The following is a 14,227-nucleotide window of genomic DNA, read 5'->3' on the forward strand; positions in this document are numbered from 1 at the left end:
ACCACCTAGACAATGAATATTCTCTTTACAACATTACTTTTATTTAGAAAACTTCCATGTCATAATATGTAAAGGCCATTGAACCTGGCATTAACTTTGGAGACTTAGGTCTCTTCAGCCTCCGAAAGGTCTCTGTGGTTCAATAGACAATAGACAATAGACAATAGGTGCAGGAGTAGGCCATTCAGCCCTTCGAGCCAGCACCGCCATTCAATGCGATCATGGCTGATCACTCTCAATCAGTACCCCGTTCCTGCCTTCTCCCCATACCCCCTCACTCCGCTATCCTTAAGAGCTCTATCCAGCTCTCTCTTGAAAGCATCCAACGAACTGGCCTCCACTGCCTTCTGAGGCAGAGAATTCCACACCTTCACCACTCTCTGACTGAAAAAGTTCTTCCTCATCTCCGTTCTAAATGGCCTACCCCTTATTCTTAAACTGTGGCCCCTTGTTCTGGACTCCCCCAACATTGGGAACATGTTTCCTGCCTCTAATGTGTCCAATCCCCTAATTATCTTATATGTTTCAATAAGATCCCCCCTCATCCTTCTAAATTCCAGTGTATACAAGCCCAATCGCTCCAGCCTTTCAACATACGACAGTCCCGCCATTCCGGGAATTAACCTAGTGAACCTTCGCTGCACGCCCTCCATAGCAAGAATATCCTTCCTCAAATTTGGTGACCAAAACTGCACACAGTACTCCATGGTGCGGTCTCACCAGGGCCCGGTACAACTGTAGAAGGACCTCTTTGCTCCTATACTCAACTCCTCTTGTTATGAAGGCCAACATTCCATTGGCTTTCTTCACTGCCTGCTGTACCTGCATGCTTCCTTTCATTGACTGATGCACTAGGACACCCAGATCTCGTTGAACTCCTCCTCCTCCTAACTTGACACCATTCAGATAATAATCTGCCTTTCTATTCTTACTTCCAAAGTGAATAACCTCACACTTATCTACATTAAACTGCATCTGCCATGTATCCGCCCACTCACACAACCTGTCCAAGTCACCCTGCAGCCTTATTGCATCTTCCTCACAATTCACACTACCCCCCAGCTTAGTATCATCTGCAAATTTGCTAATGGTACTTTTAATCCCTTCGTCTAAGTCATTAATGTATATCGTAAATAGCTGGGGTCCCAGCACCGAACCTTGCGGTACCCCACTGGTCACTGCTTGCCATTCCGAAAGGGACCCATTTATCCCCACTCTTTGCTTTCTGTCTGTCAACCAATTTTCTATCCATGTCAGTACCCTACCCCCAATACCATGTGCCCTAATTTTGCCCACTAATCTCCTATGTGGGACCTTGTCGAAGGCTTTCTGAAAGTCGAGGTACACCACATCCACTGACTCTCCCCTGTCAATTTTCCTAGTTACATCCTCAAAAAATTCCAGTAGATTTGTCAAGCATGATTTCCCCTTCGTAAATCCATGCTGACTCGGAATGATCCTGTTACTGCTATCCAAATGCTCAGCAATTTCGTCTTTTATAATTGACTCCAGCATCTTCCCCACCACTGATGTCAGACTAACTGGTCTATAATTACCCGTTTTCTCTCTCCCTCCTTTCTTAAAAAGTGGGATAACATTTGCTATCCTCCAATCCACAGGAACTGATCCTGAATCTATAGAACATTGAAAAATGATCTCCAATGCTTCCACTATTTCTAGAGCCACCTCCTTAAGCACCCTGGGATGCAGACCATCAGGCCCTGGGGATTTATCAGCCTTCAGTCCCATCAGTCTACCCAAAACCATTTCCTGCCTAATGTGGATTTCCTTCAGTTCCTCCATCACCCTAGGTTCTCCGGCCCCTAGAACATTTGGGAGATTGTGTGTATCTTCCTCAGTGAAGACAGATCCAAAGTAACGGTTTAACTCATCTGCCATTTCTTTGTTCCCCATAATAAATTCCCCTGCTTCTGTCTTCAAGGGACCCACATTTGCCTTGACTATTTTTTTCCTCTTCACGTACCTAAAAAAACTTTTGCTATCCTCCTTTATATTATTGGCTTGTTTACCCTCGTACCTCACCTTTTCTCCCCGTATTGCCTTTTTAGTTAACTTTTGTTGCTCTTTAAAAGAGTCCCAATCCTCTGTCTTCCCACTCTTCTTTGCTATGTTATACTTCCTCTCCTTAATTTTTATGCTGTCCCTGACTTCCCTTGTCAGCCACAGGTGTCTCTTACTCCCCTTTGAGTCTTTCCACCTCTTTGGAATAAATTGATCCTGCAACCTCTGCATTATTCCCAGGAATACCTGCCATTGCTGTTCTACCGTCTTCCCTGCTAGGGCCTCCTTCCAGTCAATTTTGGCCAGCTCCTGCCTCATGCCTCTGTAATCCCCTTTGCTATACTGTAATACCGACACTTCCGATTTTCCCTTCTGCCATTTGCAGAGTAAAACTTATCATGTTGTGATCACTGCCTCCTAATGGCTCTTTTACCTCTAGTCCCCTTATCAGATCAGGATCATTACACAACACTAAATCCAGAATTGCCTTCTCCCTGGTAGGCTCCAGTACAAGCTGTTCTAAGAATCCATCTCGAAGGCACTTTATCATTCTACCTAAAGCAAAGAAATAAACATAGAAACATAGAAAATAGGTGCAGGAGGCCATTCGGCCCTTCAAGCCAGCACCGCCATTCATTGTGATTATGGCTGATCATTCACAATCAGTAACCTGTGCCCAACTTCTCTCCATATCCCTTGATTCCACTAGCCCCCAGAATTCTATCTAACTCAATCTAAACAAAGGAATGGAAATAAGAACTAGAACACCGAACCAATCTAACCTTTTCCAAAGTCAGTGATATCAATGTTAAAATTGCATGGTATTCGTCGGCAGGCCAGGCAGCATCCGCGAAGAGAGAAGCAGAATTAATATTTCTGGTTGACGATCTTACATCACAAACGACTGATAAATTAACTCTGATTCTCTCTGTACAGGTGTTGCCTAATTCTGTTCTGCACTTGAGTAAAAATCAAACTGTTAGAGGAACTCAGCGAGTCAGACAGACAGGTGTGGAATTCTCTGCCTCTGAAGGCAGTGGAGGCCAGTTCGTTGGATGCTTTCAAGAGAGAGCTGGATAGAGCTCTTAAGGATAGCGGAGTGAGGGGGTATGGGGAGAAGGCAGGAACGGGGTACTGATTGAGAGTGTTCAGCCATGATCGCATTGAATGGCGGTGCTGGCTCGAAGGGCTGAATGGCCTACTCCTGCACCTATTGTCTATTGTCTATTGTCTATCTCCAGAAGGAAGTGGGTGGACCATGTTTGGGTTGTTTATGAATCCTTGATGCATAACATCACCTGTGTATTTCCTTCCTCAGATGCTGTCTGGCCAGCTGAGTTCCCCCAGCAATTTGTTTTCTGCCAATCTTGCAGTCTCTTGTCTCTCTTGTTCTTGTTTACCAGCATTGCTGTTTTATGAGAGATTTCTAGCATTTGCAATTTTTCTTTTTGCTTTAAAATGACTAGTATTACTGTTCTGGGTGACATTTTACTCAGAAATGAAAGCTCTTTGAATGGATGCAATTTCCATGGTTTCAATGTGGCATGAATAATGGACACAATTTCATATTACATGGCACGTTACAAGACGATTGTGGATTCAAAACTCATTGCAGAGATTTGGTTGCGAAGGTAAATTTGGGCTTGCACCAGTTCATTACCAAAAATGCCATCTCTTTTTATATTTATTTGTAGTGTTGTCTTAATTTGCCTGTAAAGCTGCAGCAAGTAAAGAGCCTGTCCCACTTAAGCGATTTTTTTGGTGACTGCCGGCGACTGTCAAAGTCGTAGCAGATCGCCAAAATTTTCTTTTACCCTATGACAATGACCACGACAATGCCGAGTCAGGTCGAGATTACACCGTCTTCGGAAACATTGCGAAATTCCCACGCCGTCAATGCTTCTCCGGCGTCCTAATTTTCGCTGAAATCACTGACAAGTCGGTAAGTACTTGAGAGTTTTGAAATTTAACATCTTGCCCGGGTTACTTGAAAACCAAGCTTCACTGTAACAAGGCATAAACTGGATTTACTTCCAGTTTACTAATAGCTGTAATTTTTTAAAAAAATTAAAAAGTGGTTAAGTGGATTTTTGTGAAAAGCGTGTGGGCATTCTTTGAAAATGTACGGGAGATGCATATCTGGTTTCTGGGTTGCATATCTGGGTTGGGAGCCCACTTTAAGCTTAATGGCTGATGGCCATAAACATCGCGAAAATTCCCATGGTTACCTGACCGTCCAACTGTTGCCTCCAATCTACCTGTCAAATGTCCTGACGGTAAATAAATTGGTTAAACACAAGCATTTTATGGTATCTTGAAATGACTTTACTTATTTTAATGTTATGTGCTTCTAAATGCATCGAAGAGAACCTATCAAACCTGGGGACAGCATGCGACAATGCCCGCAATAAGCAACGATACCTGCCAACAAGCCAGCTGCTGCCGAGAAATTTCAAACCGAATGATTTCTCAGCGACGCGCCGAGATCCACTACGATTTTTGGAAGACTCCTCACGATCATGCCCGCGACACCCAGGCGAACTGTCGGCGATAGCCTGGTCGCCGGCAGTCGCCTTAAAATCGCCTAAGTGGGACAGGGCCTTAAGAATTTCATTGCCCTGTGCCTAGGACAATGAAAGTCTATTGACACTTGAAACTAAGACCCATCAACTCTCTCAAGTGGATCCAAAAGAAGAATTGACTATTACTGGCCTTGTGTCCAGGCCAACAATAACCCTTCATTCAACTCTACTGAAATATAATGAGCATTGTCACACACTGTTTATTGGAGCTTGTTGTACTCAAAATGTCTGCCACATTTCCTATATATAGAAAAACTAATGCCCGTATAAGTGTCTGGTTGCTATACTAATCCAAGTCTTTCTTTCCTACTTTATTTTAGATCCAGCATAGAAACAGGCTCTTCAGCCCACCAAGTCCACGCTGACCACCGATCACCCAAACACCAGTTTTATGTTATCCCACTTTTGCATCCTACACGCGAGGGGCAATTTCCAGAGGCTGATTAACATGCAAGCCTGTACCTCTTTGGAATGTGAGAGAAAACTGGGGCAACTGGAGGAAACCCACACATTTACAGGGTGAACATACAAACTCCACACAGGTAGCACCCGTAGTCAGGATCGAACCCGGGACTCTGGCAATGCGAAACAGCAGCTCTACTGCTGTGCCTCTGTGCCACCTAACTGTGGCTACTTAACTGTGTTGCCTGGACCATTGCAACACATTGCTTAAAGTGCAGCAAATGAATTGCTACTGCAACCTCAGAGGCACCTAGTGAGATGAGCAAGCATTTCATTGCACCTGGGCTGGGATTTGTAATCAGATACAGCTTTAAACCTGATGGCACCTGAGCTCTGTAGTCCTTGGTGCTCCAAAGTGAAATACAAAATCTTTATCTGTAACCTTAACAGAAATGGTCATGACAAAGATGTGACACGTAACTGATAACAGCACAGCAGTCTCAGAACCAGGATTAATCCATTAACACCACCCGATCTATAGCACTCAACAAGAACTTGCAAGGTAACCTCTGAGGGAAAATTTCTAAAACGGTTTCCTAGTTTTTAATGCAACTTTCTAAAGACAATTAGCCTTGCCATAAAACTACTCCACTTTCAACAGCATCAGTCCTTTCTCAGCACAGGCAGTACAGTGTTGCAGCTGGTAGAGCCGCTGCCCCACAGCACCAGAGACGTGGGTTCAATCCTGACCTCGGGTACTGCCTGTGTGGAGTTTGCAAGTTCTTCCCATGACTACATGGTTTCCTCCTGCATCTCAAAAAGGCGCCAACTGGTAGGTTAATCAGCCATGGCAAATTGCTTTCAGTGCGTTGAGTATAGAAATTAGGAGGTCATATTTGGACAAACATGGATTGCTTTCTCTGGAATGTCAGAGGCTGAAACGACCTAATAGAAGTATAGAAAATTCTGGGAGGCATAGATAGGGTAGATGGCCAGTCTTTTTCCCCTGAGTGAAAATGTCAAATACCAGATATCATAGATTAAGGTGAAAGGGGGAAAGTTTAAAAGGAGAATTATAAGGCAAGTTTTGTTTTAAAGAGTGGTAGGTGTCTGGAATGTGCTGTCAGGGAAAGTAGTGGAAACAGATACAAAATCAATGTTTACGAAGCATTTGGGCAGACACATGGAGGGATATCTACATGTGCAGGCTGATGACATTAGTTTAAACTGGCATCTTGGTCGGCACAGTTATCGTGGGTTAAAGGTCCTGTTCCTGTGCTATGTTCTATGTGTTCATAAATGGTAAAATCTGAAGGATAGAAAATGTGGAGAGTAAAAAATTGGATTAATGTAGGATTACTTTAATAGGTAGTTGATGGTTGGTGTGGACTCTGTGGGACGAAGGACCCATTTCCAAGCTGTATCGCTCTCTGATCCTATGACAAATTAGACTGCTATTAAAGGAACAGCTTGGACAAAAAACACTGAAAGCTTCTTTGCAACATGATAGGAATCTTGAATCTTGAAGCTCCTATACAAAATCCATCAGTGTTCGCCAAATAAGGATTTGGAGTCAGTGCACGGGTTAATCTTTCCCGAGTCCAGGAGCGCTGAGACCAATAGCATGGGGATTACAGCTGCCTCAACTCTGACTGCCAAAGATGGCAGTGACCCTTCTATTCTTGTGCAGTAGAACAACAAGCAGTATCATTGGAAAGGCACAGGGAAATCTCAGAAATTCCAATTTGGCTGAAAATAACATCTCCATATCCAAAACAAGCCACGGCAAGGGCAATGGTCACGGGTAAGCAACAAAATAATCACAGCAGCAGACCTTCTGTTTAGTTTAGTTTAGTTTAGAGATAGTTCGGTTTAGAGACACAGCATGGAAACAGGTCCTTTGGTCCTGAGTCGACTATCGATCTCCCATTCAGGCTAGTTCTATGTTATCCCACTTTCACATCCACTCCCTGTATACTAGGGGCAATTTACTGAGGACTATTAACCTACAAACCCACACATCTTTGGGATGTGGGAGGAAACTGGAGCACCCAGAGAAAATCCATCCGGTCACAGGGAGAATGTGCAAACTCCACACAGATAGAAAAAGATGTTAGAATAGAACCTGGATCTCTGGCGCTGATAGGAAGCAGCTCTACCAGCGCCACCAGCAATCGGTAAGGAATTCTTATGGAACATGCTGCCAGTTCTCATCCGAGAATAGAATAATTTAGCTAGGCAGAGGCATGAATATTTCTTACTGGAATTCCACACATCGTAACCACACTTCACACTTCAAATATAAGAGTGAAAGGATGTACGGTGGACAATTGTACAGCACCTGACAGGACTGAGAGAAAGACCAGAGCTCAAAGAGAAGGCTGCACTGCACTGAACGGAGGGGAAAAGGAATAGAAAGTGGAAATTTAAGAGAAAAGAAATCCTGGGAGTTACATTCCCTTCGGTAAAGTTACAGAACGAGTGCAGTCTTTCTGTAGAAAGAAGAACTTGGGTGTTGAAGGAAACGTGGAAGTAATTTAGAGATGGCCTCTTCAAATGTTGTACAAATGTTGCTGAAGCTTAAGGTGCCAGAGAGGATGCCAGAGGATGTGGGTGGAAGAGTTCACTGTTCAGGGGCAGCTTGGCTAAAAAGAAGTTGGAGGAGGAGCAAGAGTTAAAGGAGCGTGTGGTTCAAATTGTAGATTGTGAGGAGTCATGTGGACATAATGAAACGATAAGGTTTCAGCAAGAATGCTGTTGACGAAGTTTAAAAATCAGTTGTCAAAGAAAATGTTTAGCAGAGAAATCAGAGAGCAATGGTACATGATTAAATATTCAAATGAGAAGTTTACTGTGGAATAAGCACATACAAGTTCCAGCTTAGGGTCTTTATCTCTAATGTTCAAGAACCAATCAGGACCATGTGACGTTGAAGCGAAGAACTGCAGATGCTGATTTATGCAAAAGATAGACACAAAGTGCTGGATTAACTCAACAGGTCAGGCAGCATCTCTGGAAAAAGGATAGGAGACATGGGCGGGGGCGGGGAGTGAAGAGTTGGAGGCAAGAAAAGACCAGGACCAATCAGGTCCGGCAACAAGTGACCTCAGACAGGGAGATGCCCTGGTAGGGCCATTGTTGGCTAGGGAAGGTGTGATCTCAAGAGGGATACAATATGATGAACTGCGGAACTGGTTATTAGAAGTTACTTAAAATTAGAGAATTCAACGTTCATACCAATAGGTTGCAAGATACCTAAACAAAATCTGAGGTGCTGTTGCTCCAAATTGTGCGTGGTCTCACTCTGGCAATGGAAGATGCCCAAGGCAGAAAGGTCAGTATTGAAATGGGAAGGGGAGTTAAAATGGTTAGCAACCGGGAGATCCTGTAGGCCTTGGCTGAATGAACGCAAGTGTTAAGCGAAACGGTTGCCTCTGTCTCACCTGAAAAGACCTTCGGGGTCTCTGGATGGAGTTGAGAGCGAGTGTATAAAGACAAGTGTTGCATTTTCTGCAGTTGCAGGGGAATGTATCTGGGGAGGCGGTGGTTTGGGTGGGAACGGATGAGTAAAGCAAGGAATTGTGGAAGGAGCGGTCTCTGCAGAAGGCTGAAAGGGGTGGAGATGGGAAGATATAATTAATGGTGGGATATCGTAGGAGGTGACGGAAATGTCAGAGGATAATGTGTTGGATGCAGAGGAGTGAAAGGTGAGAACCAGAGGAACTCTGACCTTGTTGCATCTGGGAGGAAGAGGAGCGAGAGCAGAATTACGAGATGCAGAGGAGACACGTGTGAGTGCCTCACTATGACAGAAGGGGGGAACCCATGTTACCCGAAGAATGGGGCCTAGTATGGAACTCAACTTGGGAGCAGATGTGGTGGAGACAAGGATATTGAGAGTAGGCGATGAACTGGAATGCGCTATTTGTAGGGCTGCAGCAAATTAACAGGAGAGTGGGGCAATTTGCTCTGTCAAAGTGCCCTCATAGACGTGTTGAAACCAATGGACTCTTATAGGACCATGTAATTTTGTGATCCTCTAAGGAGCACGTTAGATGTTAAAGAGAACTTCAATGGCAAGGGTATTAATGGAAGTGAATTTACAATGAACAGGTGCAACTAATATCATGTCCTGATCTTGTGAGCATGGCTCGTACTCAGTCACTAGTTCCAAGTCTTGGCTTTGATTCAATACAGGAGCCGGTGAATGGGTACAAAGCATGCTCAGAAGTGACAAAATCAGGACACTATGTTGTTTGCGCCTGCCAATATGCCTGTCCATGGTGGATTAAATTCTGCTTCTCCCTCCACAGATACTGCCTAGCCTGCTGAGTACCTCCATTATTTTCTGCTTTATTGCCTCTTTCAGAACGTAACAGTTGGGAGTAAGCATCCAACCCCTCAAGTGTGGTGTAAAGTTCAAGAGCACAGCTAATCTTTCACCATAGTGCCATTTGTATCCCTTGACGCTTGTAACATTCAGAAATCAATTGAGCTCTTTTTAAATGAGTCCCATGTCTGAACTTCCACAACCCTCCTGGGGAGAGAATCCCAAAGATTCACCATCCACTACCTGAAAACATTTCACCTGCTTCCAGTCCTTCATGGCCTACCCCTCAATCTGTGGCCTCGATCCCTGGCTCTGGACCCAGAGGAAACATCTTTGTTTTATCCACTCAATTAAGTCTTAGTTAGAATTCTGTTAGTTTCAATTAGATCATCTCCCAATCTTTTAAACTCTAGAGATTATTGCGCTATCAATCTTAATCTCTTCTCTTATAGAATACCTGCCATCTTAAAAATCAGTTTAGCATATCCTCATTTTAGTTTAGTTCAGCATATTGTCAAATGTACCAAAGTACAGTGAAAAGCTTTTGTTGCATGCTAACCAGTCAATAGCCAGTGCACCCTACTTTTAGGTTTAATAGAATTTTATTTGGTCTTAGAAGACCAAAATCGTGAAAACCAAAATGGAACGCAATACTCCGGGAGCCTACTCACAAAGGCCCTTCACACAGTCCATTCTCCCTTTCCTTGGTTCAAATCTCCCTTTCACACCAACTGCACGAGCAGTCTCCTTTATCAATGCATTCAATATTAATGGCTGTTCAGTTCCATTAAATTAGACATTCCCACTCAAGGGACAGTGCTCATTCAGTTGAAGTAAACAGGCTTGATTAAATTATTAAAGGCAGATTAATGGTTTATTCCTGATCCTAACTTCCACCTACTCTTGATAATTTAGTCAATACAATCACTTAAAAGCCAAATTCACCTGTGTTTAATTAACATGAACAAGGCAGCAAATTGATCTCTGTTGCAGAGCATCGGGAGACACGGCAGGGATTTAATAGGAGAAACAAAGTTTGGAAAGTACTCAGCCTTATCACAGGCAAAGTGCTATTTTTATTCATGTATTAAGAGTTTTTGCACGGTTTTTGTTTTGAATATTTTTTTTTAAATTAAGGGTAACGTTTATTTTTGAAATAAAAAAAGATTCTCCCTGGCGGCAGTGCAACAGAGGATTCTCTGATTTATGGGCTATTCCCAGGGACACACTCAGAGATAAACATCAAGTGCTGGCTGGAAGATCATTAATTCAGCAAGGGACACTCTTTGGTCTGCCCAAAACTTAGTGGTGTTCCAGCACGGTGTGATGTCCATCGGGGAATGTTGCTGACTGGCCCATTCCAGACTGCAGGAGCAGGTACTAAGGAACGCACTGAAGCTTGGAGCAGCCAACGCCAAGGCTCTTTAGGGGAGGATCACAGTCCTTCTGTTGATGGACATTGAAGGGCTGAGTCTAGTAGGGACATCCTTCAAACAAGGGAAAGAATATCACCTCAGGGGAGCCAAGAATGGAGTGCTTGTTTTCTGTAAAAACAGGTATCAATGCTACTGGTATGACTCGTATGACTATTGAATATATAGACACTGAGAGTGTATGAAGAGTTTATGAATGCTTTTTTGCATATATTTTATTATGAATAAAGTTTAGTTTGAAATACATAAAAGGACAGTTGTGGTGGAAACTTGTTTAAGGAATGTTCCTCGTGGCTTTTATTCACAAAATGCTGGAGTAACTCAGCAGGTCAGGCAGCATCTCGGGAGAGAAGGAATGGGCGACGTTTCGGGTCGAGACCCTTCTTCGTGCCTTCCTCATTTTACACATTTTTATGCCTCTCTTTATAAAACCCAGGATCCTCTGTGTTTTTAATGAGTGGTTCAACAGCCCTTCTACTTACAAAGCTCTAGACACACACACAACAGGACTTTATTTTCCTGAACCCTGCATTAAAATTAAGGTCTTTATGTGCAAATGCAGGCAGATGGGACTAGCCCAGATTGCCAATTTGATCGGAATGGACAAGTTGGGTCGAAGGGCTGTTTGCATGCTGTACAGCTCTAAGATATTCCCACTTCACATGCTCCCTATCGAACTGTTAGATATTTCCACTTTCTTGAGTTAAGGTTCATCTATCTTAAACCCGCTTGTCTTTGGAATTAAAAATTAGTGAATCATCTGGAAAAGTTGTTAAAAAAACTTCTGGTTTACTAATATTCTCGAGGAAATATGCCACCCATGTCTAGACATACCAAGGTGATTGATTCTTACAAAGCCCCTTGAAATAGGCTCGCAAACTGCTTGGATAAAGGACAACTTCAGGCTAAAAATAAATGGCCTGCTAGTTTTGTAAAGATCCAATACAAAATCATAAAGGACAAAAACCTGGCAGCTGAAGACAGACACAAAACGTTGGAGTAACTGAGCGGGTTAGACAGCATCTCTGAAGGAATAGATGACGTTTCGGGTTGAGACCCTCGATCCGACACGTCACCTATTCCTTTTCTCCAGAGATGGTGTTTGACCCACTGAGTTTCTCCAGCTTTTTGTTCCTAACTTCAGTTGAAACCAGCATTGGCAGTTCCTGCCTACACAAAACCTAGCAGCTCTTGGCTCAGAAGATTGAGTTTCTTACCTAATGCGCCTCTCCCAACTGACACCATCCTAAAAACACATATTTCACACTTCTTTTGAGTGCTTACTATTTTTTAAGTAGCTGCTCCTGTTTCCGGAGTTGCGATGCCCGACTGCTGCATATCCCGTGTATTGGCACCACCTCACTACGAGAAGCCGTTTATACGGTTAATCACGATGCCTTGAAGGATTATAAGGCTCCACTGGAGCAGAAACTTAGCAGAACAAAGCTTCACACAAGCTGGCTCCTTCGAAGTAAACCGAGCTCCCTTGAATCTATGTATGTTTCACAGATGAAATGATCTTATTAGTAATAAAAGTTGTAATTTTGCATGAACCCAACAGCAAATGGCAAAAACATTCTATAGTCTTTTTTGCTCGATTCTGCTAAGTCACACAGGGACACATGACTGAGACGTCAACATGTACAGTATGAGCTATCTACAGCTCTCTCCCACACTAATTATTTGTTAACACTATTTACGAGTGACTAAGGTTGTAGATTCTGACTTCCTCCCTGTGGAGCAGCAAAGAAAAAGATGACACCAACCTTCACCACCCATCCCACACACTCCTCCGTCATGAAAACACAGCCCGTGAACATTAGAGATCAGAGACATCAGAGCTCTCTCGCCAACAATAAGAGCTCATTCTATTCACACTATTCTGCACTCAGTATCAATGCAGATTAGGCGCTTTGGAACACACACTGGATGTGTTGGGCCATCACTGGATGTGTTGGGCCATTGATGTTTTAAAACCTCAATTAGTTTGCAAAATTTAAGCTGAGCACACAAATAGGGTCTATAATGAGCAACGTAAAATACAACACATCTCAGCCAAGGACAGCAAGACGCAAAAGATGTAGTAGTGACATAATAGTATTCTAATTGCACAGGGGAATAATTCCCATTGGGAAGTTGTAAGATTCAACCTACTAGACGAGAAGAAATGAATGTGGAACCAACAGGAAAGGGCAGGTACCATAGATCAGAGCCAAATTTGTAGAGGTTTCTCTGGATTATGCTGATACTTTACATTCAGTTATGGTGCTGTGTCAGTGGGTGGTGGTAAATGACAGAAATAAATATTTGGGAAATTCAGGCATAGTGGATATTGAATGAAAGTGTAAAAGGTGACCCAACTGGAATTTGTATTAGATATCACAATTTTTATTTCCTATTTGGGAATAACAATAATCAACACAAAGTGGACTGCCCCCATTAATTCTCTAAAGTAGGCACAATTAGCATTATTAGTGTCTCATGATACGCATTAAAATCATACCCAGGAAGTCGTCTCTACACACCCACAGAGTACCTGCCCTAGAGTTATAGAGCCATTTCAGCCCACCGTCCGTCCGTCCTCGCCATCAACACTGTTTCAACACTAATTCTTGCCACATTCCCATCATTGCTCCCGATGGCTGATACGATTGCAATCATAATTCTGCAATTCCATCATAATCTCTCATATCAAGAATCTACCCACCTGCATCACTATATTCTGCAATCTGTTTCCTTTCACTTTCGGGACTATCCGTTGTACCCACATCTGGTTTGATTGTACTCGTATTTGGCACAATTGCCCTGGAGAGCACGCAAAACAAAGCTTTCTTGGAATCTCTGTACATAAGACAATAATAAACTGTACCTCTGTTTTGAAATTGCTTCCACCACCATTTGAGGACGAGTGTTTCAAAGACTCATAATCCACAGACAAAAATGTTCTCTTTGTCTATCAAATGGATAACCCCTTACTTTTAAACAGTGACCTCTAGTTCTAGATTCTTTCATAAGTGAATATCTTCTCCTGTTTAAACCACTCAGAATGTTATATGTTTCAATGAAGACACCTCTCACTGTTACAAAGGCCAGAGATACAAGCCGAGCTTGTCCAAATGTCCTCACAAGCATTGATCATTAGTGACAATCGTCAGTCATTAATCAATGATCATTAGTTTTAGCATGTCTCGCATTTTGTATGGATGCTTCCAAGGCATGAAACTGTTGTAAACACATTGCTGGGCTTGTGTGCATTAAACTGTGAGCTGCAAATATGCATAGCAACTGCGGTACATGGATATTACTGGTATATTATTGTGTAGATGAATGGAATATGCATTTGATACTCACAGCTGCATCACCAAGTAGAGATGTGTTGAACTTTCGTAAATATCTTCCAGTGACACGATGTTTGGATGTTTAATTCTGAAAGAAATAATGTGATTTGATTAGAGCTT

General features: G+C 42.9%; 1 protein-coding gene across 1 annotated transcript in view; it reads right to left on the reverse strand.

Annotated features, from left to right (window-relative positions):
* Nucleotides 1–14,227, reverse strand: part of LOC144601737 (calcium/calmodulin-dependent protein kinase type 1-like) — a 181,702-nt gene that overhangs the window by 26,410 nt on the left and 141,065 nt on the right. Inside the window, exon 4 of the mRNA XM_078414071.1 lies at nucleotides 14,121–14,195. Within this exon, the coding sequence (XP_078270197.1) occupies nucleotides 14,121–14,195 (75 nt within the window). The remainder of the gene's footprint in view (nucleotides 1–14,120; nucleotides 14,196–14,227) is intronic.

Source organism: Rhinoraja longicauda, chromosome 17 (genome assembly GCF_053455715.1).
Source record: "Rhinoraja longicauda isolate Sanriku21f chromosome 17, sRhiLon1.1, whole genome shotgun sequence".
Classification (NCBI taxonomy): domain Eukaryota; kingdom Metazoa; phylum Chordata; class Chondrichthyes; order Rajiformes; family Arhynchobatidae; genus Rhinoraja; species Rhinoraja longicauda.